Raw genomic sequence first — 25,770 nt, forward strand, 5'->3', positions numbered from 1 at the left:
AGCACCAGGTAAGCATCAACTCCCACAGCCACTCTTTCTTCACAAGCGGAGGAAAGGCAAAAAGACCTGTGTCCAGGAGACTGGTAACAGTGATTAAAACAAAGGAAAACAAGAAAACAAGTCAATTACCAGGGATTTTCATGGCCAGACAGATGTTCAGGCTGATGTCCTTCTGGTAAACTTGTCACCATCACTTAGCGCTAGTAACACAGCTGCACTGGAAAGACAAAGGAATAAAGTGGCAATAGGTAGATGGCTTTACAAGGGTAGCAGCAGTTCTTTGACCAAACAATGCAACAAGGAGCTTGGGAGCTTCTCCCGCTCGTCAGTTCCCACCACAGAGCAGGACAGGGTTCACCTGGCTATGCATTACCACACCAGAAGATGAAGAACTGCAGGCAGAAGGCCCACGGCACAAGCACTTTTTTATTGAAATCAGGAAGTCGTACAGGTACAGGCTTTGTACAAAAATCTAAGTAAATTTCCCAGCTTGACTCCAATAGTTCAAAACTGCATCTGGTTTTAAACGTGTGAAGTTTCAGCAAAAGCTTGAAATGCTCACGAGAGACGTTACGTGTTTGCCTGCCCTGATGCAAGTTCTGCATTACAGGAAGAGACACAAGTGGACTAGGCTCTTGGTTAGGAGTCCAGCAAGCAGCTGGTGTCAGCTGTAGCTCATCTAACTCACCCTCAGGAAAGCCGGTACCTACGAGGCAGTGCAGAATCCCACTAGACGTGCTCAGATACAGCTCTGTTGATTACGTGTTTTGATTCCCAGAACTGAGACTGGCTGTGAGTGTACGTGCTTAAAAGAGATTGGCACTCAGTTCTCAAATTTTTAAAACACTTCCTACGTTTAGCTCGCAAGCCAAAAAGAGGCAGAAAGCATAAAACTTCATTCTACATACACCCCACGCCCCCTTGGCGTTAAATCAATGTCAGCAAAATCGAGGAGGGTTCTTAGACTGCCACCACCTGACTTAGAAAAAGGGGGCCGGGGGGAGGTGCTGAAGGTGTCTGTTGTAGGGTACACCTCCGTATTTCATTCTGTAATTCACAGTACGAAAACTACTTGAATTCCACCTTAGCATGAAAGAGGGGAGGTTTTTATAAAACGATTTTTTTGGAGAATTACAAACAGGTTTCAATATTAAATTCTGCGCTTGTCCTCCTTCCCCCTACTCATTATAAAACCCAATCAATACGCAGCCACCATCACAATGTTAAAAATGCATTCAAGGTAGTCAGCTGGTGCCTTGAAACGGTACAAAAGCACTCGAGAAGACAGCTGCCTGCAAGCTGCAGACTGTACTGGCGGTCAGTGTAGGACAGACACAGCGCGAAAGAACAGCTCTGTCCTTGTGAAACACACTCTGCTTCTGGCACACAGGCTGCTGCGTCTCGGGAGGATGGAGAGCTGGGGTGCAACACACGGGAGGCTGGAACGCTCTCTGCAAGGCTCAGGCGAACTGCGCCCTCAGAACAAGGCGTGTTAGTTCATTCTTACTACTCCTCTGGCTTCTTGCCCCTACTGCTCCAGTATTTGCTATATGCCTCTTGGAACATGTTTTTGCAGGGAATTTTGGCCTTCAGTTTGGTGCAGATGAGGAAAGAACCCCCCATCTTCCGATGAAGAGAGTAGGTCTCCTCTGGTGGAGGGACAAGCCGATGCTTCAGCATAACGGGAATTAAACCATGGATCTTTTCAGTGGTGCTTTGGTTGCCAAAATCAAAAGGTTCCTCAGATGCAAATGCCTCTCCCAGGATGAGGACAGCATTTAAGTGGGCATCTTCCATTTCCTGCCCAAAAGGAAAGAGGCATAAACAACCCGAAAGGAAAGAGGCATAAACAACATCACTGGCCATGTTAACCCCAGGGAGGAAAAGGAGAAATGCTCACACGAACAGCAGCAGCTCAGAAGTACCTGGCTGTACCCACAACAAAGGTAAGCTCCAGCCCCCAGCAAGACTGACGAACGTTTGGTTAATACAGTTTCAAGCAACTAAACCTTCCAGAAGATCTGCCCTGCCATGAGATTTCAGCAGTCATCACCACCTGCAGGGTTTTGCTGGGGGAGAGGCGGACAGGCTGGGTTTGGGGCTAACTATCACCATTCCTGCTCCCACTCCCAAAAGGAAGTGAGAGAACAAAAGCCAAAACCTTTCCGGCCTCCTCCCCGCCCCCTCCCTTCTCAACAGGGCTTTCAGGCTGACATTGGCTTTTGCCACAACAAGAAATCTAGGAAAGTCCACAGACAGCCCTCCCCCCCTCCCCCCCCAAAAAAAAGCCTTGTTGATGGCCACAGCTAAAGGCAGACCCTTCTGCTCCATACCTTGACTTCATAGCCAGTGAGGAATTTCATTTCAATGGACTTCTTCAGGACTCTCTCTCTGTCCATGTCAGCAGCTGCCTTGATTACCTGAATAGGAGGAACACTTTCAGGAGAGCTAGTGGGTGACTCAAAAAAAGTAGCTGCAGGCACATGAGCTGCCCCCCCTCACTTCCTTGCCTCCACCCTCCCCTCCAGGGGTCCACATGTTAGCCCATTTAAGAGCTACTGGCAAAAAGATACAGATGTTGGCTCTTGACAGCTCTTCCCAGTAGGGCTACACATAGCCCAGAGAATGTAAGGGGCATCAAAAAAGCTTCACAAATCAATCAGCCCCTCCCCCAAGGAAAGAGTAAAGCCAACCACGAGATGCTTTGGGTGATGGCTGCCTGCCTCTGCAGCTCAGCTTATCAAGTGCGGGATACGGTGATCACAGAACACACTTGTGACCAAGTTTATCAGTCTAAGCAAGCTAGAACTCCCAGGAAGGGGCAGGGACAAGCAATTCCTGCATACCCTCACAGAGGAATCCCTGAATTCCGAGTGCTCTGACATGCTCTGCTGCCTGAGTCCCCTAGTAAGCAACATGACAGTTCTCCATGTTTGTCATGCAATTTGAACACCCAAACTGGGATAGCCAGAGGCTGGCAGGCCACATGCAGAAGGCTATGGCAAGGGACAGAGAAGTCTCTCTTGCCTCCAGCCCTGCTTCCCTCCGCACCCAAGTACAAAGTGATACAGCTAGGACATAAGCATAATTTTGCAAATTTTCTTAAGACCCCCAGGTGTAGCACTCCAGGACTCACCTCAATGTAGACATCTGTGAACTTCTCATCAAACCCTCGTGTTGCTCCGAAGTCCAGCAGGGCCACCTAGCAATGGACAGACCCATTTGTATGACAGTGTCAACCACTCCACTACAGCCTGACCTTAAGAATGTTCCTGATGCCTTCAGGGAGCTCAGCTGGGGGGAGAGCCTTTCCACTGCAGCTCAGCTTCCCCCCAGCCTCTTTATTCCCCAACAGCAGCACAAACATTTGCACTAGTACACGGCAGACGAGGCACGGCCTGTGCTCACGCTGTCACGCCTGCTCAGCTGGTAAACTCTGCTCAGGGTTTTGGTACAGGGACAGAGCAGCACAGAACTTTTGCCCAGCACTTTCTACCACAGACCTCAGGGATGAACAGCGGCTCCATTTGACCTGCACGGCACAAGCAAGCAGCCAAACCAACAAGCAGGACATTTGCAATTGCTACCTTATCTTCAGCACAGCGCAGGAACATTCAACTCAAGAGTCCTTGGTCAGGTGTGCCCTGGTAGAGCACTGCCAGCTAAAACTTCCTGCAGACCAGCTTCAAAACAGACCCCGAGGCTCAGGAAGTAGCTGTGACTGGATCTAAGGCCAAAGACAGGCAGCCAGCCACCATTACAGGAGCCCTGCTCACCTACTCGGACCAAGGGAGGACAAGTGGCAAAGGGACAGGTTTTGCTGTCCTACCTGCCCAAGGACAAGAATCTGAGAGAATCTCGGTAAGGGCTTATTAAACTGTGAGTGGGGAGTAACCAAAAGTTGGTGAAAGCCAACAGAATAGCAGCTAGTTGGACTTACCTTGTGCAACTGTGGGTCGTAGAAGAAGTTTGACCAGTTTGGGTCAGTCTGCATGTATCTGAACTCAAACAGCTCCCGCAGACACAGGACCAGAATGTTGTGACAGATCTTGAAAAGCAAGGAGAGAAAGCAGCAAGTCAGGAGGGCAGGAAACCCTATTCACACGTGTAATTTACAGCAGGCATTAGCAAACAGGGAACGCATCACCACGCTGGCAGAAACTACCTGCTCCATGCTGCAAAACTCCTGAAGAGGCAAGGGAGCACCTCTCGGCAACTCCCAGCCCCACACCTGCCATGGGACATCCTTAGCAGACAGGGCAGATGCCATGCAAGTTCTACACCAGCCTGAGCTAGTTCCTGCCAGCCCCTGGATGTGCCTCCGGGGAGGCTGCTACCCTGGATCAGCAGCTGAGACCAGCAGGCTCCAGAGGTCATCCAGCTACACGCGTTCCTGCATCCTGGTCCTGCCTTTCACCGTCCCAGCTTTGACTACGCACTTGGTTGTTGCTTTGAAAGCAAAGGAACATCTTCACAGTGCAAAGAGGGATCCAGAAGCAGAGGTAGGGAAGGCCATTAGAGCATTACAGCCTACCCTGGTAGAAAATCCTACGGGACCTTGGCCAAGTGGAGCCAATGCAGCTCAGGGAAATAAGATGGGGTTTCCAGGGCATTTCAAGTTAAAGGCCCAAAGAAGCTAAAGAGTGTATGTTTGTAAAAGCTGCCAAACATACAGAGCTAGAACCAAACCGTTACTAAAAGGGGTCTTCACTGGATACACACACCTACCACATACTCCTCAGCCACCTCTTCCCCTGGGCTCAGCACTGACCCTTCCCGAGGGATGATCAGCAGACCCACACCTTGGGACCGACAGGCATGGGGAAGCAAGAGCAGCAGTCCCCGAAGAGCCCGCTGCCGAGTTCCATGTTACAGCAGAGCTCTTCTGTGAGGATAGGTAAGCTGGAGCCTGTTCAGCAGAACTGCCAGCCTCGCTACCCCTCTCCAGCTTCTGCAAAGCAGAGTGAAACATCACCAGACCCTGCTGTAGGACACTGCCGTTTGGGTCAGGCGGCTGTGGGTCAGCCAGGCCAGTGCCTTATAGGAAAGAAGGGCTGCTCCTGCAGCACCACCCCACCTCACAGCCTTTTAAAAGGCAGCCCTGATGATACAGCAGCTCATCACAGGGGACAAGCCCTAAGAACAGGCAGCTGAGGGGTCACAGGCAGCCGGGTCTGGCATAGCTTCAAGTCCAGTGTCTGACGCTGACATCTGTTTATCTAGAGGAACACTCTGCCCTCTTCCCCAGTGACCTGCTAACAGCTGACAGCTCACACCAAGACACACACACACAAAAAATTATCCAAATACCAGGACAGTTATTTCTGCTACTAGAACAGCTGCTTGTCCCACCACAGCACTCCATTCCCTTGCTATATTCAGCACCACCGTCTACCCACCCCCACATCCCCCCTCCTGTTTACCCACAGGTACTTTTCCAGCAGCCCTGTGCAGCACAGGTCATTCCCCCAGGAGGAGATGACACCCAACGGCTTGCACCGACACCGATTCTGCACTCCTGCCCAAAAAGGCAGCTGCACAACAAGACCCCTCTCCCGCAGCTGACAATCCCTCCCAAATCCCGCCCTGGAAACAGGGTGTCTAGGAGTTAGGCAGCCAGGCTACCTCCCCTTCAGCCGCCCTTGCCACTCACCCTCTCCAACCCCTCCCTGCTGAATGCTGGCGCCTGCAAGGCCTAGACCAGCCTGGGGAGACTCCAACAGCACTGACAAATTCCCTAAACAGAGATCTTCCGGGAGGCTCTAGACAGTCCCCGACTCCAGCCCTGCTTTGCACCACTCAGAGTTTGCCCTTCTACAAAGCATCCCTCGCCTAGCAGTCACCAGGCAGGCCAAGCACGCTGCTCTGAGTGAGGGGAGATGGAAGACCCACCCCCCAGTACCTCATTTCGAATCTCCTGGCTCAGCCCTAAAGCTTGATCCAAGGGGAAGCCAGACACCAGCTCCGTGGTCAGGACATGCTTGCTGCACAGCTCATCCACTACTCTTGGGATATAGAAGAAGGGGTGGTCTTTCAGCAGCTCCCTAGGGTAAAGGAGAAATAGGTTAGGAGCCCCAAGGGCAGCTGGGCCCCTCCACAGCACACAACCCCTTTACGCCCCTCTCCCAACACCCAGGCTGAGGCTGCCAGGAGTCATTTTCCTCAGCACTTACAGTAGGGATCAAGTCACCAGAAACTGCACCAGTGACTCAAGAGCTGCTGCCAGTTCCTGAGGTCACATCTCCTGCCAGAGCAGGGATCCCAGGTGGGCTCCAGGCTGGTGCATCAAGGGGCACTGGGCTCTTCTGCTCACCCCACTTCAGTTCAGGGCCAGACTACACACATGGAAGAAAGGCCTTTTCCAAGGGGAACAATGCCGTAAGGGCAATTCTGCGGAGGGACAGGAGGGTCACCCAGCCTCCAGTAGCTCTCCCTCATCCAGCTTGAATACAAAACCAATCTGGACCCTGTCGCTCCAGCAAACCACACGGAACAGTGCTGCGACCTGGCCTCGGGAGTTACTGCAGCAGCTTCACATGCAGCAAGACAGAGCGGCCTGCGCTGGAGGGGAGAGGGTACGCTACTGCTGTCGTGCCTCAGCTGCCCGAGAACATGCCTGGCTGAGACAAGGTAAGCAATTCCAGAGGACTGCTCAGGCTGCAAACACACCCCCTTTCCCCTGCGGTACACGGCATTCATCTCCCCACTGTCCCCAAGTCAATCAACCTCTCCCGAGTTTCACACACACACATGGGAGGGGTTGAAGGCAATGGTATGAACATACTGGAATTTCCTTGCACAGGCAGCCTCTCTCTGGTAGTCGCACTCCAGGGCCAGCTCTCTGCTCAGGACTTCTATCAAATGCTCAGGGAACAAACCTGAAAGTCAGACAGCAGAGAAGAGTGTAGGCTTAGAAAAAAAGGACACCCTCGGGCTAAGCTTTTCAGAGCTACAGCTGAGGAGCACCTGCCAAGCAGCCAACTCTGAGCTGAAGAGTACAAGAGGCCCCAGAGAGCCAAAACGTTATTTCCAACTAGACACAGGTTCTGTGGGTAACCCCAGGCCAAGGCGATGCAGCTGCTCTTAAATCAAGGTACATCCAGGCTGTTCTCATGCAGCAGGGCTCCGACTTCCCACAGCTCCCAGCCCACAGCCCAGGCTGTCCATTCCCGGTATTAGCACGACTGCACAGAGACACACACCAAGGAGCAGAAGCACCCAAACACTAGCCTGAGCAAAGGCAGCAAAAAAACGCTCCAAACCGCATCTGCCTACCAGGCAGGAACAGTCAGCACGACTAAGACAGTGAGCTGCAGCAGCACATAGCCAGGGTCTGAGTTGCCAAGTGCAGCCTTCGAGCTGAAAAACTGATCTGCTGCTCAGGCCAGATACAGCTGGGACTGCAGCAGCCCCTGCAGGGCCCTGCCCAGCCACCAGAGCACATCCCAGACGCTGTCAGCACCCAGCCAGATTTAAAACAGTATCTGTACAGTCCCACTAAGATTTACAGCTGCTGCAGGCAGGTATTTAGAAAAAGGAGCAGTCAGTACTGCATTCCCTTTGGGAAAAGGGACTTATCCGTGTGCTGGGACACTGAGCAAGCTCTAAGTCTGACAGTTCTCCACCTCTCCACAACTCTGACTGGGAAGAGCAGAGAATAGCAGGCATTGAGGGCTACAGGAAACATGGAGAAGGATGAATTCTGCCAAACGTACCAGAAAACAACAGGGACAAAGCAAGACTGCCTAGCCTGAGCACTGCCCACACTTCACGCTTAGAAAGCCATCAAAAGCGAGGACACCCAGGCACTTTATACTTTGCCAAGAGTCCTCCTGGGTCCCTTGCTGTAAAGGGCGCCCAGAGACAAGTGCATGCGTATACATGGCCAGGAAAAACACACACAGGTGCACTTCCCACCCCAGAGCGGACGCTGGAGCAGGCACGTGCCTAGCAAAGGCAGTAACAGCTCTGCAGCAGGAGAGGGGAGCAGAACGTGGCGCCCCAAGTTGGCCCTGTACTGCTTGCCCACATCCAGTCTCCCCCACTTTCTGCAGGACATCTTCTGGGCAGACTTAGCAATTCGTAAGTCCTTTTCGCTGTTTCCTCACTCCCATCTATGGAGAAAAGCATGCAGCGTGCTGCTGGAAAGGGGCTGGCAGAACTCAACACGGGCCAGCGAGAACACAGGGCCTGCCAAAGGCCTCTGCCTTCTTACCTTCAGGGAGGACATTGCTCATGCTCAGGACAGTCATCAGGTTGTTAACATCACTGTTGATGCTCTGGGCGACTCCAGGGTACTGCAGGACATAATGGGAGAGGGCAGGGTTGAGGCTAGATGACCCAGTTGAACACAGCAAGATAAAACCACCTTTCAGCTCAAGTTTCACCGATGCCCCCAACACAGCCACCCACAACCTGACAATGAACCAAGGGCATAACAGAGCCACACACCCATCCTCTGAAAGTTTATTTAAAGCCTAGCACCTAAAACAGGAGACAGAGACAGGCCACTCTGGTTGCATGGAGCTACATCTTAGCTTGTTCAGATCCTCTGACAGGGACTCTTCCAACACATGAAAGGTTCTCAGACACAGAAATCCCACAACAGTTATGGCAGTCAGTCATTTCTGTACCACATCTGAAAGCGCATGCCACTGAGAGCCCCAGAGTGTTTTGTACACAGGGCAAGCAGTGAGGGACCAGCCCAGTCCTAGCAAAGGTGCCTCCTTTTGTTCTCATCTTGTCTTTAAGAAGGGGACCAGCCTAAACTGCCACGAAGCAGAATGTGTGCTGATGCCACAGGGTGAACTCTGCATTGCTGTTACCTTTGCCTAACTTCAGAAAGTACTTTGGACACCAATTGTTTGAGATTACGACACCAGTACCCATCTATACTGTTTCTACAGTCTCCCCACTTTATAAAAAAACCACTAAATGACCGGCTTTGCCTGGGGATCCTGCTCAGTCAGCAAGGGACCTCACTCCTTCGGATTATAAACCACGCTGTAAAAGGAGTTTCAGCTCTAGAGCTTAATTCTGTTATAAATACCTGCGTGAAGTTTCTGACCGCTTTATTGTGAGCTGGTGCATACCCTCCCCCATTGTCAGACTGCCACTGCTCAACAGTCAGTGCCTGCATGTCACTTTCAACTTCTTTAACCTTTGGGCTGTGGCCAAAAAGGGGCATGTGCACATCCCAGAGATAGGACTGACCTACGGAGCAGGTAGGACCCTTGCATACAGCCCTAGAAGTACAAGCAGTCCCATCCCCCCCCCCCCCCCATCTCCACGCTGTGATGATACACTATGAGATGTCTCCCACTCTTCTCAAGTCAGAGACTGGCTCAAGTTGCAAAACCATTTTTGTCTTTCCCCTCTGCTTGCACTAGGTAAGATACTGCTGGACCCAAATAAAATGTTTCTTATCTACCTAGCAGTAAACTTACTTATAAAGCTCCTCTGCCCTTCTGTGGGGCAAAAGCAAGAGACAAGGCTGGTCTGTAACGCTCACCTGGATTTTCATGGCAACTTCTTTCCCATTTTTCAAGCGTGCCAGGTGAACTTGACCAATTGAAGCAGCAGCAAAGGGACGTTCTTCAAAGAACTCCAATTTATCCCTCCAGTTGGGGCCAAGATCATTGTTCAGAGTTTTCTACAAATAAACAGAAATCATCAGGGTACGGGAAGCAAAGATTTAAGATTTTCACTATTGGAAACTGTGTTCCTCTAAGGTGACTCGCACAGCCTATAGCAGCTTTCTAGATTGTCCTCCCTCCCTCATCATTGCACACCATCACGAGGAGTGGCCCAGCCAGCAGTGCTCCCACAGCGCTAAACAACTGCCGATAGATCTGCATGAGGCTCTGTTGCTCCAGCCTGAAGGACAAGTCTTGAGCACAAATGCCACTGCCTTAGCAATACAACAGTCCCCTTTTTGTTGCCACTTGTTATCTTCCAAAAAGTGAGCAAGGAGTTAGATATTTCCTCTCTTTCATCATGCTGCCAAGCTGAACAGAAGCAATCCAGGCGCCCAAGAGTGTCTCTCTAAGGCAATATTGATAATTAAACATCACAGCCTGCTTTAACAGCTTTTTTGCTACATTGCCAGACTGCCGTATTTAAGTTCTGGCTCTGTTCAGTGTCTTTCAGAAGACAAGTAGTGCCGGCAATTCCTTTTGCATCACCTTCACATCTTAATTTACAGAGGGAAGTAGAGAGAAAGATAGAACATGTATATTGGAGAAAGCAAACTTATTTGTTCCATTCTGGCTCTTCTTGATGGTGGGATAGATTGAACAAAAAAAAGGACAAAGCTGCTATTAATTTTCCATCAGAATAAGTCTTCTACATCTGTTTCTCAAATGGGATATACATGCTTCTAGACACTGACTTAACACCCATGAGAAAGACAAGAGAGGAAACAGAAGAGGAGGCTACAGTCAACAAGAACCCATCATATTTGTATGCAACATCCTGTTCCATCAGCATAGTCTCGGGACATAAGAAATACCCCACATTTTCCCCCTGCTTAGAGCTGAGCTTCATTGTTTTGGAGAGAAGAGGCAGCACATGACAGAAGGAATCAGTTGTTACCCACAACTGAAAGTCTGCAACCTTATTAACAGAATACTCTTTAAAATCCCCATCCACCTCCCTTACTAGGGTATGTCACAGGTGAGATTTATTCTGTTATTGTCCCCCCCTCCCCTGATAAGCAGGAAGGAATAATCCTCACCATCATCTGCTTTATTGGCATGAAGTCAGCACTCTGACGGACGCGTTCAAAAATCCTCTGGAGATGGGGGTTGATAAAGGCATCATCTGCCAAGGGAAAAGCACGCAGCAATTAGTGCAGGCATTGCATTCTCCAGTTCCTCAGCACAGAAAGCAACATGCACCTGCATTCAGACAAGCCAGGTTGTCCTGCCCCCAGGCACACCTCAGTGAAGGTTCTGGAAATAATTCTAGTTCAAAAACTCTCCATTCCCAGAAGCAGCACCTGAGGTGCACCTCCTAAGGCATCACACCTTTAGAAATGAGCCAAGCATAAGTCCTGTGCACAAGTAGCAAAATAAAGGGAAAAAGCTCCTCCTTCCTTTTCACTCTCGCAAAAAACCTGCACATTACCCAACGTCTCCTAAGCTACCCTCCAGCTGCAGCAGGAGAAAGTTTCTGTGCACCCCCTTCCCAGTTACCAAGGGAAGGCCAAAGTATGAGTATGCTAGAAAGCATGCTGAGAAACTTTTTACGTTTTGGAAGCAAGCATCAGTTGTCAGTGTCCCCTGGCTTTGTCCAGCAGCGCTGCCGAGAGCAGCAGCAGCTCACACAGCACGGGGGCTTTTTGGTGTGATGGCAGGTTGCACAAACCCAAGACGACAGCGCTCTGCACAAGCCTCTGCCATCCGCCAGCTCACCTTCTTGCTGACAGTGGTACAGATTCAGCTCTAGGAGATGCCATTATGTCATGGAAACTCAGGACACAGAAGGAAACCTCTGGAAAGCCACCCCAGCACCCCCAGGGTTCATTGCATGGTTTAATCCAGTTCATTTGAAGGGGCAGCAGCTTCTCTAGAAAGCTGTGCAATGGAAAACACCACTTGCACAAGTACTGAACTCAGAGAAATCGAGATTCAGCATCTGCTGCCATAAACAACTCCCCAAATGCAAAGCAACTACAAGTGGGCAGAGAAGACCACAGCTGAGCCCGAAGTTCTTTTACAAGTCAGAAGGATTTAGCAAGCAAATATTTACACTTATAAGGAAGAGGAGGAGCAGGGGCATTTTGAAAGATCAGTCCTCTCCTTTGAGTGAAGGCTCCTGCAACAGCTCAGAGAAAAGGCACCAGTTCTGGCAAACTTTTCATTTCATAAAGGATTACGAAGGAATTACATTTATCTGCTGTTCTCCCAACACTGGGAAAGTCCAGGCTGCCACCCTCAATCCTGAGAATTCAACCTGCACATGCGCTTGTGACATTCAAATAAAAATCTATTATTCCTCTGCATTTACAGATGCATGTACAACAAAGTCTATCCCAGGAAACAAAAATGGCTACCTTAGAAGCACTGTCCTGGGAAGAGGGGTGGAAAGCAACAGCGAGAAAGAGATACATAATGCAGAGGCGTGACAGTGACACACAGCATTCCCACCAAAGCCACGAGCAACATTTAAAGGTACTAGCAAAACCCCACTGTGGCATCAACAGGGATTTTGAAGAGGAGCCCCCATGCTGTCAGAGATTAACAGGCTTTGCAAGAACAGCGAGTAAAACTGCCGTTGTGATGTTCTAACCCTGCAAGAAGGCTAACCATCGCATTTGTGTGCGTGTGCCAAATGCTGAAAGAAACTTCTGCTGTATCATCGATGGTGTATCACTGTTAACCCTCAATGTCATAAAAAAATATTCTCAGGGGTACGTGAAAGTATTAACCATCATGCTGTAACATAACCTGCACCTCCTAGGATGACTGTGCAGGGGAACGGACCTCCCTAGAAGGGACTCCTGCTCCCAGAAGCCATCTGTGTCAAGGTATCAGGGTCTGCCACAGGCGTTTAGGATCAACTGCTGTTATTTTGCTTATTGCTGACATCCAAAGAACTCACAATGTATTTCAGCTTTTAGCCTGACGGGGCATTCTTAACTGTGGCTGCGTGACCGCCACTTTGTTCACGAGTGCAACACCAGATAGCCAAGAAACCTGCAAGTCAGACTGACTGTACAGAAACTCAGCAGCAATGGTAAAAGTCAGCCATGCTGCAGAGGCAACGCTGACAAAACAAGGCTCACAACGTGCTGATGAATAAGGTTATACATCTTTGAGGCCTTACCAGAACAAAGCACGAAGCAAGAGGCAAGGCAGGGCACTCAACTGGCAAATACAGTTCCAACATCTTCCAGAGCACACACACCGGAACACAAAATGATTTTGGGGCCCTTGGCATCCTTTCTGTGCATGACCTTCAGGGACGTGGGTCCCTCACAAATCCATGTCCTCCAGGGTTTTTAAGGACACTGCTTTGTAACTTCTGGGTGCTTTAGCTCACAGGTGCTCAGCTGCATGTGGACACGGCAACAGAGCGCCTCAATGCTCAATAAGCACACATCGCTGTTAACAGCGGCAGCGATTTGAACTCACCAGGCCACAGAGAAGCCTGTGAAGCGGCAGGAACTGCGTGAAACCCTCCTGTCCGAATAGCCAGCCCAAGCAGCAGATACTCCACACTGTTGGAAGTGTCTAACTTATTTCACCACAGCTGTCCCTCAGCAAGATTAACAGGGGCCTGTGTTCTCGCCAGGCATTGCAGCACACCACGCACTCGTCACAAGAGTCAAATGAGGGCTGGGCAGCACCACTGAGGTCGCTAAAGACTTGTATGTTTCTGACACCAACATGAAGTCAGTCGGCAAGTGTTTGACACTCCTGCCAGAGCTCAGTAACATTAGGAGACAGCAGGCAAGCGACAAAAACCCAGAGCATTTCTGCTCCTCAGAGCTGGCCTTTCACAGCTATTCCCTCTTCACTCACATTCAAGCCTCAGGCAGCCGTGCTGAGGCTCTGGGCACACATCAGGTGCAAGTTAATAGTGTCCTAAGAATTTAAAATTAATCCCCACCTACAGTAGCCAAATTAACTTCAGAGACAGTTCCCAGGCATGGCTCACTCCCCCCAAGATACCAGAGGCACTGGCCACAGAAAGCAAGGAGTACAAGAGCTCCTCCTGGATCTACGCTGTGAACCATCAGCCTTTGGCACCTGCAGCTTCTAGAGGGTGAGAAAGGATGGCAGCTGCTGCCTCCCACCTACCGTCATTAACATTGCCATTAGCCTGGCACACACCTAAAAGAAGTGATTAGCCAACAAAGAATAATGAAATGCCACAATCAGGGCTCCTGGCTCCAGAGAGCCAGTCTTGCTGTATTGGCTAGCCCAAGTTATTTAATACAATGCTGGATCCAGCCTCATCACTCAACACCTACAAAAATTCAAGTAGAAGCACAAGCCAAGCAAGCCAAGTACTTCAAACACTCAGACACTGACTCAGTTTCAGTGACATCTTGAAAGTTATTTCCAGACAAGTGTAACAGCTATTTTTGGCTGGTTCTTTCCTTCCCTATCAAGTTGGGCAGGAAGGAAGAGTGGACAGGTCCAGATAAGGTTTGAATTCAGCACACCTGCTATCTTGCAGGAGTAATCTAACAGTTCAGTTGCAGACACTGATGTCACTCATGCCTTCACCTGTGATCACTGACTTCAGAACCCAACGAAGCACATACCAGTTTGAAGTCTCCTCAAGATAAAACCAAGCAGTTTATACATGATAAGATTACCAGCTGTACTGCCCTTTCCAGCGAGACTTCAGCACCAAAGCAGCATGTAAACTACAGACAGGTTGCTATAATGGGAGAGGGTATAACCTTGACCACTTTAGTAAACAGAGAACAGGATCATGTTCTTGTCATCATCCTCCTCCTTTCTAGCAGGACACCTGCATGTAGAGTGTGATATAGCTCTGCTTCTCAACAACTGCTCTGAACACAGGCATTAGGATTCACAGCGTCCCCTTATTTTCAACCAATTTCAGTTATGTGCCTGACAATAGGGACATACAGCGCACACATCTACTTATGTCATAGTGGGATTAGACTGAACTGAATCAAACTTATCTCCATCATTGCTCTCACACAAGAAAGCCACTTGTCTAGTTTCTCCACATTCATTTGACACTAACTGATTCCAGGCAGCTGACTATGGACCACAAGAAATCAAACGTCCCACCTGGCAGCGTTAACTAAGGACAGTCGAGGACCACTTACCTTGAATGCTTAACATCTGTCCCAGCTTCAGTGCCGCTCCCCGGACCTTGCACAAGGTTCTCACGATTCTCTCTGCATTGGCCTCCGACAGGAATGGGCTAGAATCCATCACTGCCTTCTTTCCTGAGGGCAAGGAGAGAAAGCATACGGGTGAAGAATGCCCTTACCCCAGCAAGCTCACTTCGTTGTGTTAGCCCGCATTCAACAGGAGATCTGCCCATCCCTAGATAAATCAAACTGGGACTACACACAGCGCCTACACTACAACCCAGGGGCACGGACTGAAGCTGTACACTCGTGACAACTTTGACATTGCTGGCTTGACGGCCAACAGCAGCAAGTCACAGCCTCCATGAATGTCTGTGCTGCTATGCAAACTGTCCAGGATCCTGAGCAGATGTTGGTGCTTGAACTCACTGCACCAGGCAGCTCAGGCTAAAACACTACCTAAAGGTCTCCCACGTCCCACACCACAGGCAGCAGTAGAAAGAGCAGTAGGCATGAGCCACAGCAAGGGGGAATTGTCAAAAGCCTTGACAGCACACTGGCATAGACAGAGAACGTGCTGGCACTTCTCAGGATGGAAGCAGAGATTCGCACCAATGCCAAACCTCTTTTCTTATACCAAACGATTCTTGCCTGAAACACGTCCATGTGCAAATACACACTGCTGTGCAATTGCACATCCAGAGTGAGCGCTAGAAATTTGTAGAGAGCAGACACAGCCTTCACATCTCCAAGTCCACCAGAACTTTTTCTAATCAAACTGAAATTTACTGTCTCCCGATGCACAGGCAAAACAAACCCTCCTAACACCAAGACCCCAAAACACCATAGCTACATACAGCATTTTGAAAAAGCAGCAGATTTGTAATCCGTGAGGATCAAGCTAGTCAGATCCAGGGAGGCTGGAGACAGTCCTCACAGAAGCCCAGCAGGAGCTCTCATCTGTGATACCATGCTCTCCTCGGACAATTGTGCTGATGGGGAAATTAATTCCTGTTGTCAAGATTGCCAGCCTTTCCCCCCTCTTACATACCCACACATACATGGTGTTTCACAGCATGTTCTTCTGGGCAGCTTGCTACAGAGAGAGGTGCTGCCTTCAGACAGAAGAACACCTCGATGTAGCCATTGCACAGAGGAAGCCAAACCCTTCTGCCCTTACTCCCACCTGCAGTCATGCAAACATCAGCTCGCACAGAACAAGGCCCAGAACATACATACACACACCACAGAATGGTAAAGACTGATGCCTGGCAGGCTCACCAAGTGGCCACTGCAGCCATCTACACACCAGTGCCACAGTTCCAAGTGTACACTGTGGTTTTTATATGGCATAAGAAACATTTCCCCTCCACTTTTGTTTTTTTAAGTGAAAGGGAAGGAGACCCTGATTCCATTTTGTGGAATCTCTCCTCTGGGAGAAGCAACCCCAAACTCCATCTCCAGGGCAATGCCCAGCACAGCTGGGACAGAGGGGGCAGGCAGGCACCCGCCAACCACTTCTCTTGGGGCTGCAGACCAGCTCCTACTGACGGAGAGCCAAGCAGGAGGAAGGTCACGTCTTACAGCCAGGCTGCAGGGCCCACAGCTAATATGCTGATCTCGTAGCTACATCATTTTTTCCCCAACGCTTCAGAGGAAAGGGTACTAAGGAAAAAACAGCTGAAGCCCCCGCACAGAACAAGCAGGGCCCAAAAAGGCACAGCGGCTGCAACAGCCCTGAAAATCTCAGGCAGATGGAAACTACTGGTGTGTCATGTAGTGACCACAGCAGCAAGAGATCCTCTCTGCCCACAGCTAGCTCTCAGGAAGGTGCACAGAGGGAGCTGAGACTGCTCGAGGGACAGGAGAAAGAACCAAGACAGACTGAAGTAGCAGCCACCTAAACTCTGGTAGCTCACACAACTTGGTACTGCTTTCTTGAGGTGTTAAGCAGGTTACTGATCTGACAGACACCCTTCAGCCCCTGCAAGCAGCTGGCTTGCTTACAAAGCTTTTCCTAGAGAAGTGATACCACTGAACTCCACTGGCAGCACACAAAGGTGCCAAGCCATGCCCTCCTCCGTCCTTCAGCTCCCCTGTTTCCTTTCCCCTGTTTTGTGGGAAAGCAGCAAGGTGGTACTGCACGTGGGACAGTTACCTGTACAAATCTTTGTCTTAAAGAATGTACATGAAAAGGAGAGAGAAATGAAAATACCAGGATGGAGTACACAGGACAACTGGAGAGCAGGATGCAGAGTAGCAGGAACAGCCCAGAAGACATCATTGGCACCACACGCAGCAATCCTCAGAGCACATTTTGCTCTGGATTGTAGATGTAAGGAGCCCCAGAGACTGAACAGCTAGAGCTTCCCAGGGCAGAAGGACTGGCTTTGCCCACTTGAAAAGCTGGCTCTGGAGAGTGGAATGCTTGGAGACATCTAAGAGCTCTGGCTCTCAATGATCCCACCTCAACTGTCCCATCAGGAAATCTCTGTCTTTAGCAATGGTGAAGCAAGTAATTCCTTGTGTGAGCTCCATCAGACACACAGGAGCTAGGGAAAGTACCAAGTCACAGCCTTACCTTCCTTCACACCACCTGCACACAAAAACATCCTCCATTGAGTCTGCAGCAAGTTAAAGGAGTTAGTTAATGATTAACGTCACCTCCAGAAGCCGACAAACCCTATCAGAGAAAAAGAGTCAAACACAGGGACTCCTTATCCTCTTCTCCTGGCATGCTGCCCATGGAAGCCAAGCCCACCGTGCCTGGAGCCTGTCACCTCTTCCACAGCAGAGGCAGCAGGCAGATGCCCTCAGGAGTGCTCGATCCACGTTTTCCTTTCCAAATCCAGAATCAGTGTGAACACTTCCAAATCTGCATGCATCTCACAGCTGTATCACTGCTTTTCCACTCTTGCTACTGTCAAGTGCAGAACTAGCCACTGGACTTCCTGTAGATTTGTTTTTCAGACTATCTGCCACAAAAACTTTGGGGCAACGGAAGACTCAAGAACATAGCCTAAGCACTTAGGGCTGACAACTCAAGGAGATTGCATAATTATTTTTTTAATAAGAAAACAACTCTACATTCAAACCTAGGCCAGCTGCCAGCCCTCCCGGGCTCTGCCCAGCCTGGCAGTTGCACGGTGCCTAGCAGAACAGCCTAGTACAGGTCATTAATAAGTTACAAAGTTGACCTTGAACCCAGAGGCTCTTTGTTAGTAATGGCAGCTATTTATCTGGGCACTCTCTTGGTTTTATTCCTGGAAATTTATTCTACCCTCGCATTCCTACCCTGTGTCAGCCTTGCACTGAGTGTGTATCTACTCTAAATACCGAGACTGCCATCAAGGTCACCAGTGACTGAGGAGGTTGTTTTTAATTAGCTACATCAGCCTACCAAGAAAATTCCCATTGGAAATCAAGTACAGCCATCTTCCTTAAAAAAATAAAATTAAATGATTAGCCAAACCATTTATTAAAGAACTTAAGAGGGCAGCATTAAGCCCTCAAGCCCTGAAAAACACACCAAACAAAAACTATGCCTACTACTAAACTAGGATGGGGAAACTGAGCAGGAAAAGACAGATCAGCACTAGCACAGCTGCTAGAGGACGCGCAGGAGAGCAGGTATTTGTGGTCCCTCTGTTTGATAACAGTATTGGAAAGAAGTACAAGCCTGCTGCTAGAACCACTTGTAGCTCAGGAGTTTCTGGCTTGCACTTTTGTGACTAGAGGACCAGTGTTCTTAGCTCCATTTTAAAGGTGAAGACACTTTCATTTGTACTGACTAGCCAAGAGGAAGAGAACCGTGAGAAGGCTCTTTCTTGTCACTCCTGAATGCCAGTGAGAGCGTGAAATTCTTAGGCATGCCTTTGGGCATATACACCCCCCACTTGTTTAAGTCTGAAGTGCCAAGAAGTTACTATTAATATTGCAGCAGTGGGGAGAGTAAAGACATCCTCTACCAGCTTCCAGAGAACAGGACAATATATCATTCCTAACAGGGACAGGTCTTCGCCTGAGCTTATGGTACTGGCAGCCAGAAAACTTGGACAAAAATGCTGAAATCATGAAAGGGGTGCAGAGGTGTTTCTAAAAAGAAAATAAAAATAAAAAGGTAGAGGTACCTATGTCAAGTTTTCCCCCCAAGAACAACTAAGGCTGGTACTGCCAGAAGAACAGTAAGAAAATGGGATCTTGGACTCAAAGCTGTGTGCATATCCTCTGTCATGCACCTGTGCAGGAGCAGGGCCCATGGAGAGCACTCGCATCCAAACCCCACTAGCTAGAAGCTGTAGCTGAGTCACCCAGAGACTTTCTTGTGCCCTTGGCATGAGAAGCTCCAACACAGTACGAGGGCTGAAACAGTCTTTTACTTCTGCTTCACCTCAGTACTTTACTTGCTGCTCTTGATCCATTCTCAGTCCCACTACCCTTCTCCTTTACAGCGTAACCAGTGCTCCAAGCTCTTATTTAGGCACACCTGACAGCAAGAGGGAAAACAAGAATTAAAGCAAGACAGCTAAAAATACAAGCCAGGTCATTTTCCAACTCCCTTGCCTAGCACTGAAGTCAGTGGTTCTCGTTGCCTTATTCTTTAATCAGGGTTTGTTCAAGAAAATTACTCTTCTCAAAGCATGATTCAGAGTGTAGAGCAGGCTTCTGGCACCTAGTTACAATGGAAAATAATAGTTTCCCTGAGCAAGAAAAAATAAAGCCTCTAAAGGTGCAATTGCTTTATTGCAAGGAAAAAGTGTCTGTTGCCCTCTAAAGAAAAAAAATAAACAATCCTTTCTCATGCTGTAAGGAAGAGAAACAAAGCTCATGCTATTCCCGCAAATTTCATAGCTCTGCAAGCTCTTGTTTTCACTTTGGGGTGTGCCCAACTCAAAAATAATCTGGCAAGCAGAGAAATACCAACAGTTGTGCAATTCCTCCTCTGTTCAAAGCAAATCATCAGCTTGACAGGTGATTCGTACCTGTTGGAAACATCGCAAGCACTGAAAGCAAAAGCCTTCAAGGATTCGCTGCAGGACAGGCCACGGTTGCCTGAATGCACGCTTTGAAATCAAAGAAGCCCACCCAGCCTCAAACACCTCAGGACATGGAGAGAAACAACAAGTATTTGCCAAGGATCCTTTTTCTCTGCTGGGCTACTCCACGCTGCCTAGCTGTACAGGGAACACAGAGGTGCAAGTGTTAACAAGCAGTGCCCGGCGTGGCACACAAGCCCTGCCACAGCCCTGCCCCCCTACCACAGGCGATGCATTTCATCTGCTGAAGTGTTGGGGTTTGGTTTGGTTTTTTTTCTTAGGGTCTCCCCCCTCCATATTTCTACTAATTTTCAGCCACTCCAGCACCTCCTGGAGTAGAGGTTCGTATTATCTCAGTCTCCATTCTTCCCCCACCCCCGAAGAATACCAGGGGGAAGACACAAACTGGCCTTGTAGTACAATACTACTGGCCACAGGGTAAAATTACAAGGAGCAGTTGTCATCTCAAAGCAGTGCTTCTGAACCCCAGAACAACCTGACTTCATTTTTACTTCTAGCTTTAAGCATTTAATCCTTTCATCAGTTCCCTCCAGCCACTGGAAATAACCTAAACACACACACTAGCGAAACCAGAGGGATGAGCGGAAGCCCAAACAGCCTGCAGCAGCTCTAACAAAGAACTTTGTTTTGCAGTATCCCACCAAAGCTGTTCCTGGATAAGAAACAGGTGAAAGGAGCCATAAGCTTCAGAGCAATCTCACATTTCCTAGGAAAGAACACCACGTACTTTCTACACCCTAAACCATTCACCCACAAACAACCATTCAGTACCACCATATTACACCAACACATAAGCTTAGAAGAAAGCCACCATGACATGGCCAGGTACAACTCCGGAACATTTTACCTCCAGCTTCAAACAAGCTGGGAAGAAAACAGGATCAAGTTGATTTGCACAGCACAGCCTTTTGACCTGTTAGGAGAATCCTTTAGAAGGTATCAAAATACAGATACTGGAAGTAGAAAGCTGCCATTTAAACTTGTACATGAAGTGTTTTGTCTCTCTTAAGAAAGCAGCCATCCTCCAAGTTCCTCCTAGGCAGAATATCCTTAAATTTCAAACAGACAGCGACCACTAGAAGTTTTCGGACTTACAGGCTCATATATAGTTTCTGTACTGATAGAACTACATTGTTTCACTGAACAGTTTAAAAAAAAACTTGTGAGGCCAAGACAATCCAGGAATGGGCACAGGGATAGTATTCAGACTCAGGGGTGGTGTGGGAAAGCAGGCTGTTCAAGTTCTGCAGGCATAAACCCATTCTTTCACACATACCTCTGACCTCCAAGTACCTCACAGCCTCACCACATATGCAGATGGGAGAAGAGTCTAGAGGTAGGGAAGGATTATATTAAAAATAAAAGAACTACCCACATCCCCCTGTTACTCTGCCTGCCTCACTGTCTCGGCTTTCAAAAGAATAAAATCTTGCAAATGCAGGTAAACTGCATCTGGGGGGCGGGGGGCCGCGGAGGGCAGCGGGGAAAGAATAAGGATGCAGAAAGGGCTTACCATTGCGGTCCTCAGGTCTAAGGCTCTTCTTTGCAACTTCTGCCAACGCCCCAATGCCAAGACCAACAGCTAATCCTTTAAGAAGAAAAAGACCAAGGTCAGAACGGAAAAAAACCTTCTGAGCCACGTACAGAGGTATTTTTTGTAATTAATCTTAAGCCACATGGTCAAATACACAGCAGCAAAACAGCTCGATTAAACATCCTAGCTTTTACAGTGGAGTCATCTTCAAGTTCGACACTGAACAGTTTTCTCCTGTACTTCTTCAGCCCAGCATACCAGCCAGGTGTCACAGGCTGGGCCAGTCCGGGATGTCCAGCTTTTACATATAAAAATGTCAACAAGTGCTACTCAGAGCTCTGTGCTCTGGCTGAGGTCCTGCTGTAGGCTTAAATTGTGGAGTTTAGAAGAAGGGAAGAAAAAAATAATAATCTCACAAACATGGTTCTCAAAGCACAATTCTCAGGAAAGAACAGAATCTCCCTCACCGCCCACCGTGCCACCACAAAAGGGGGGAGCAAAACTGTAGTTAGATAAAGCCATTACCAGTAGACTTAAAGGCTCTGTGACCCTACTGTCCGAGCACTCACATTTATTTGTGCTCATCAGCTGTCTTTGACTTTCATATGCTCATTCACTACGATGAACAGAAACATTTTTTCCTGAGGCCCACCTTACGCAAGTAGTGTTGTAAAACCCACAATTCCAAGGATCTGTGCTGGGGAGTAACCCAGCACAGCAACAGTGAGACCCTGAGACCAAACACAAGCACTCCACATGCGCTATCACCCTTGCAAGCACTGAATTCTAGGGTGTTGTCTCACAGCCACAGATTAAACTACAACTACAAAAGCAGTGTTATCTGCCTCTACTAACCTGAACAAGCCACAGAAGATTAAATGAGATACAGATCTAGGCATGCAGTAATCCATGCTACCAAAGGTCTCGCTGCCTTCCCAATTTCAAAATATTTATTTTTCTGCATAATAAATGACATGGGCAGCCAGAACTGCTGGTGCTCCTTCCCATCTCTGCCATGCCTTACTCCCACACTGCTAACAGGACTGGGTGTGCATGTTTTCGAGTGCCCCGAGGCCTCCTTGAGGCACTAGTGGCCATCTTCCCAGGTAAAACAACCAGGAGACAGAGTCAGCACAACGAAGGAGCATAGGTGACCAGCACACCGCATTTTGCTCATGTGTGCAGGAAGAAAGGCATCCACATTATTTTGTGGTCTCAAGTGAGGAAGGCTGGGCACAAACAAGTTGAACCTCATCTTGCATTGATATTTTCTCTCTCTCCTACCAGGTAATTGTGAGCCCACCTCTACCGATAAGAATTTGAAGCTTGCACAGTATGTCTGTTTCTGCAGTCTTGCAGACTACACACACTGGGCCAAAGAATCCAGCGCAAGGGCTGCTTCCAGGCTCCCATGCCATTTAACTGTTCAACAACCTTTCATTCTCCATTGCACATGAATGTATAAAAGCATACAGAAATGGACAAAAAAATATGTAACTTTCACAGGATGCCATGATTTTAACATTATAATGCTTAGATTAAAAAGCCCTGAAATAGTTTTTTGTGTTTCATTGGGTCTGTGGTTTTAGGTTTTCCGTATTTTCTGCAAGTTCTGCTATGGAGGTACAGCACTGAAATGCCAGATTTAAGCCTAAGAAAGCACACTGTTACTAGCTAACTTGTGCAGATCCTTCAATAATGCCAAGCCATGCACAACCACCCAGCCATTCTTTTGCACCAGATATCCAGAGATTTTATTAGCTGAACAAAGTGATAGAAATATCCCTAGACTTCAAACAGCATAAACAATATCTATTAAAACGCTGATACACAGTCACCTCCAATCAGATCCCACACGGCAAGTCAGTAACTTGGAGCAGAAAGTACCAAGCCGGAGAGGAAGCCAATGAAGACAGATCTCACTAACAAAATGTGATTTTTTCTAGACTGAATACCACTCACAGCACTTCTGTTGGCCTTGATCCCACTTTCACCACCTCCAAAGTGATGCTCCCCATCACAAATGAGCTTGGTTATTATCAGAGCTAGACTGAACTGTGCCAGCAGTAGTTGGTTCCAAATTAAATATTGCATCTCCTTCTAAAGGCTTTATGTTCACTATTGAGATTTACTGCCGGCAGCTAAAGTAAAATGAAGTTTCTAATCTCTCTTCATCATTAAGACACAAACCACTTCAAAAGCAAGCAAAAGACTAGGAACCAGATTCTATCCTGTCTTCCAGAATAAACTGGAGCAATGCAGCTCATGCTTTACATCAGTGTAGGCAAGATCAGACTCTTAACAAATGCGTGTCACACCTCCCCTCTCATGGCCATACACAGTTAGGCATCTGAAGTAAACCATATTGTAAACTACACTGGAAAAGAGCTGCTCTTACAATATGTGCTCTTAGAATTTGCTCAACTGCTCCACTGTCCAATTTGCTAGAAAATGAATTTCAGTCCAAATACATTAAAGCCAGACATGAACAAGTTCACAGTTAAACAGCTGGTAAGGTTTAAAGACCTGAAGTTTGAACAAAGGCTTCAAGCACTTTCAAACTATAATCGCAGTGCACAGCAGGATGTTTAGCTCAGGGCATTACACAAAAATGCAATACAGAATTCCTGCCTCAAGCCTTCAGTAACTACCTGGAAACACCTCTGGGCAGATGCAGCCCTGCTCTAAACGTGGTAGCAGTAGCATGCAAAATACTCTCAGGACCGCGCAGGGTCAAGTGCATCTGGAGTGTCTGCTGCCTCTTAGCTGTCAAGCCTGCAAAAAATGAAGTCAGTTGTACATGTAACCTTCTATCACTAAGAAAGAAGTAAGAATGCGAAGTTGTATTGTGTTTCTCATTGAAGCCATGCCAAAACTTGGCCTTTTCCCTGAACATCTAGGGCTTGGAAAAAGCTGCCACTTTCCAGAAGTCTCAGATGCTCATTTCATTCCTTTGTATTGAAGAGTTATCATCAGAACCCTGAAATTAGTCAATTTAGTAACAGCCTAAATTCCTCCATCCACTAACATCAGTAGTAGGGATCTGTCTGCCCCTGAACTTCAGGAACGTATTACTGTCTCCTTTACCAACCTGAACTTCATTCACTGTAGCATTTGGGGCACAAACAGCTCACAAGACAAAAACTTGACTTTTCCTCATCTTACAAATCAGACTAATACTCCAGGGTTCAGAACACAAGTACTAGACAGAAGGGTTCAAAGCCACAACACTCATTTCCTGAAATGCCACCAGATTTGTTTTCCAGGCCTCTTTTACACACCCACCCATGTGAAAGGCAGTGGTCTAGGCATGTACTGTTGGAACACAAGTAATGTTGTGCATGGGTCTGGCTGAGACAGGAGTTAATTTTTTCATTGCAGCCGGTATCATGCTGTGTGTCGGATTTGGGACTCAAAGTGTTGATAACACACCAATGTTTCAGCTGTTACTGGAAAGTGTTTGCACAGCGTCAAGGTTTTTTCTTTTGCCTACTCTGCCTCTGCAATGCGCAGGCTAGGTGTGGGGAAAAGGCTGGGAAGGGACACAGCCAGGACAGATGACCCAAATTGACCAAAGGGATATCTGTGCCATAGAATGTCATGCACAGCAGTAAAAACTTGGAGAAAGGAGGATGAAGGAGGGGGACATCTGGCATTATGGTGCTTGCCTCCCCAAGTAACTGCTACAGATGCTGAGGCCCTGCTTCCCAGGACATGGCCGGACATCTGCCTGCCAACAGGCAGTAGTGAATGAATTCCTCCTGGTGCTTTGCTTCACCTATTAAAACTGTCTTCATCTCAACTCCCAAATTTTCTCACCTTTGCTCTTCCTATTCTGTCCTGCTGTGGGAGGAAACAAGTGAGCAGCTGCACTGGGCTTAGCTGACAGCCAAGGTCAACCCGCCACACGCTGCCAGCCATTCACCTCACCAGCCAGACACAAGTCATTGCTCCAAAGACCCTGCATGGCTGTGGAAAAGCACTCTCCCCCTCTAGTCTACTGCCCTTACAAAAGTCACTCCTGATGTCCTTCATTTTCCTTGTCCGCAAGATGAGTATTGCCTCCAAAATTCATTTTGGGACAACTTTCAGCATCACTGAACAGCCACAGTTCAGCACTTTGGAAAATAAAAATGCCCAAGCACAACTAGAAAGTCACATCCTGCATTTTTCACTTTATGCAGACAGATTATTTCCAGCCTGGAAAATGCCACTTGGTTTCATACCAGCAGAGTGCCTCTTCAGACATTTTCCAGGCATCTCCAGCACCCCTTGCACTTCAAACCAAACCCATCAAAAGACTATCTGGAATCCATTTTGTTCAGGAAGAATCCTCTTGCTCAGCAACTGACACAACAAAAGAGAGACCGAATGGG

General features: G+C 48.3%; 1 protein-coding gene across 2 annotated transcripts in view; it reads right to left on the bottom strand.

Annotated features, from left to right (window-relative positions):
• Window positions 1–408: 408 nt before the first annotated feature.
• The window catches only part of COQ8A (coenzyme Q8A), a 46,072-nt gene continuing 20,710 nt past the window's right edge, over window positions 409–25,770 (bottom strand). For both annotated transcript variants that reach the window (XM_056356784.1, XM_056356785.1), the window contains exons 5-15: window positions 21,374–21,448; window positions 14,816–14,938; window positions 10,736–10,821; window positions 9,512–9,652; window positions 8,216–8,297; window positions 6,785–6,878; window positions 5,903–6,044; window positions 3,941–4,048; window positions 3,137–3,202; window positions 2,334–2,420; window positions 409–1,800 (exon numbers count right to left, since the gene is read on the bottom strand). In XM_056356784.1, coding sequence (XP_056212759.1) covers window positions 1,507–1,800; window positions 2,334–2,420; window positions 3,137–3,202; window positions 3,941–4,048; window positions 5,903–6,044; window positions 6,785–6,878; window positions 8,216–8,297; window positions 9,512–9,652; window positions 10,736–10,821; window positions 14,816–14,938; window positions 21,374–21,448 — 1,298 coding nt within the window. In that variant the 3' untranslated portion in view covers window positions 409–1,506. The remainder of the gene's footprint in view (window positions 1,801–2,333; window positions 2,421–3,136; window positions 3,203–3,940; window positions 4,049–5,902; window positions 6,045–6,784; window positions 6,879–8,215; window positions 8,298–9,511; window positions 9,653–10,735; window positions 10,822–14,815; window positions 14,939–21,373; window positions 21,449–25,770) is intronic.

This window comes from Falco biarmicus, chromosome 12 (assembly GCF_023638135.1).
Source record: "Falco biarmicus isolate bFalBia1 chromosome 12, bFalBia1.pri, whole genome shotgun sequence".
In the NCBI taxonomy this organism is placed as follows: domain Eukaryota; kingdom Metazoa; phylum Chordata; class Aves; order Falconiformes; family Falconidae; genus Falco; species Falco biarmicus.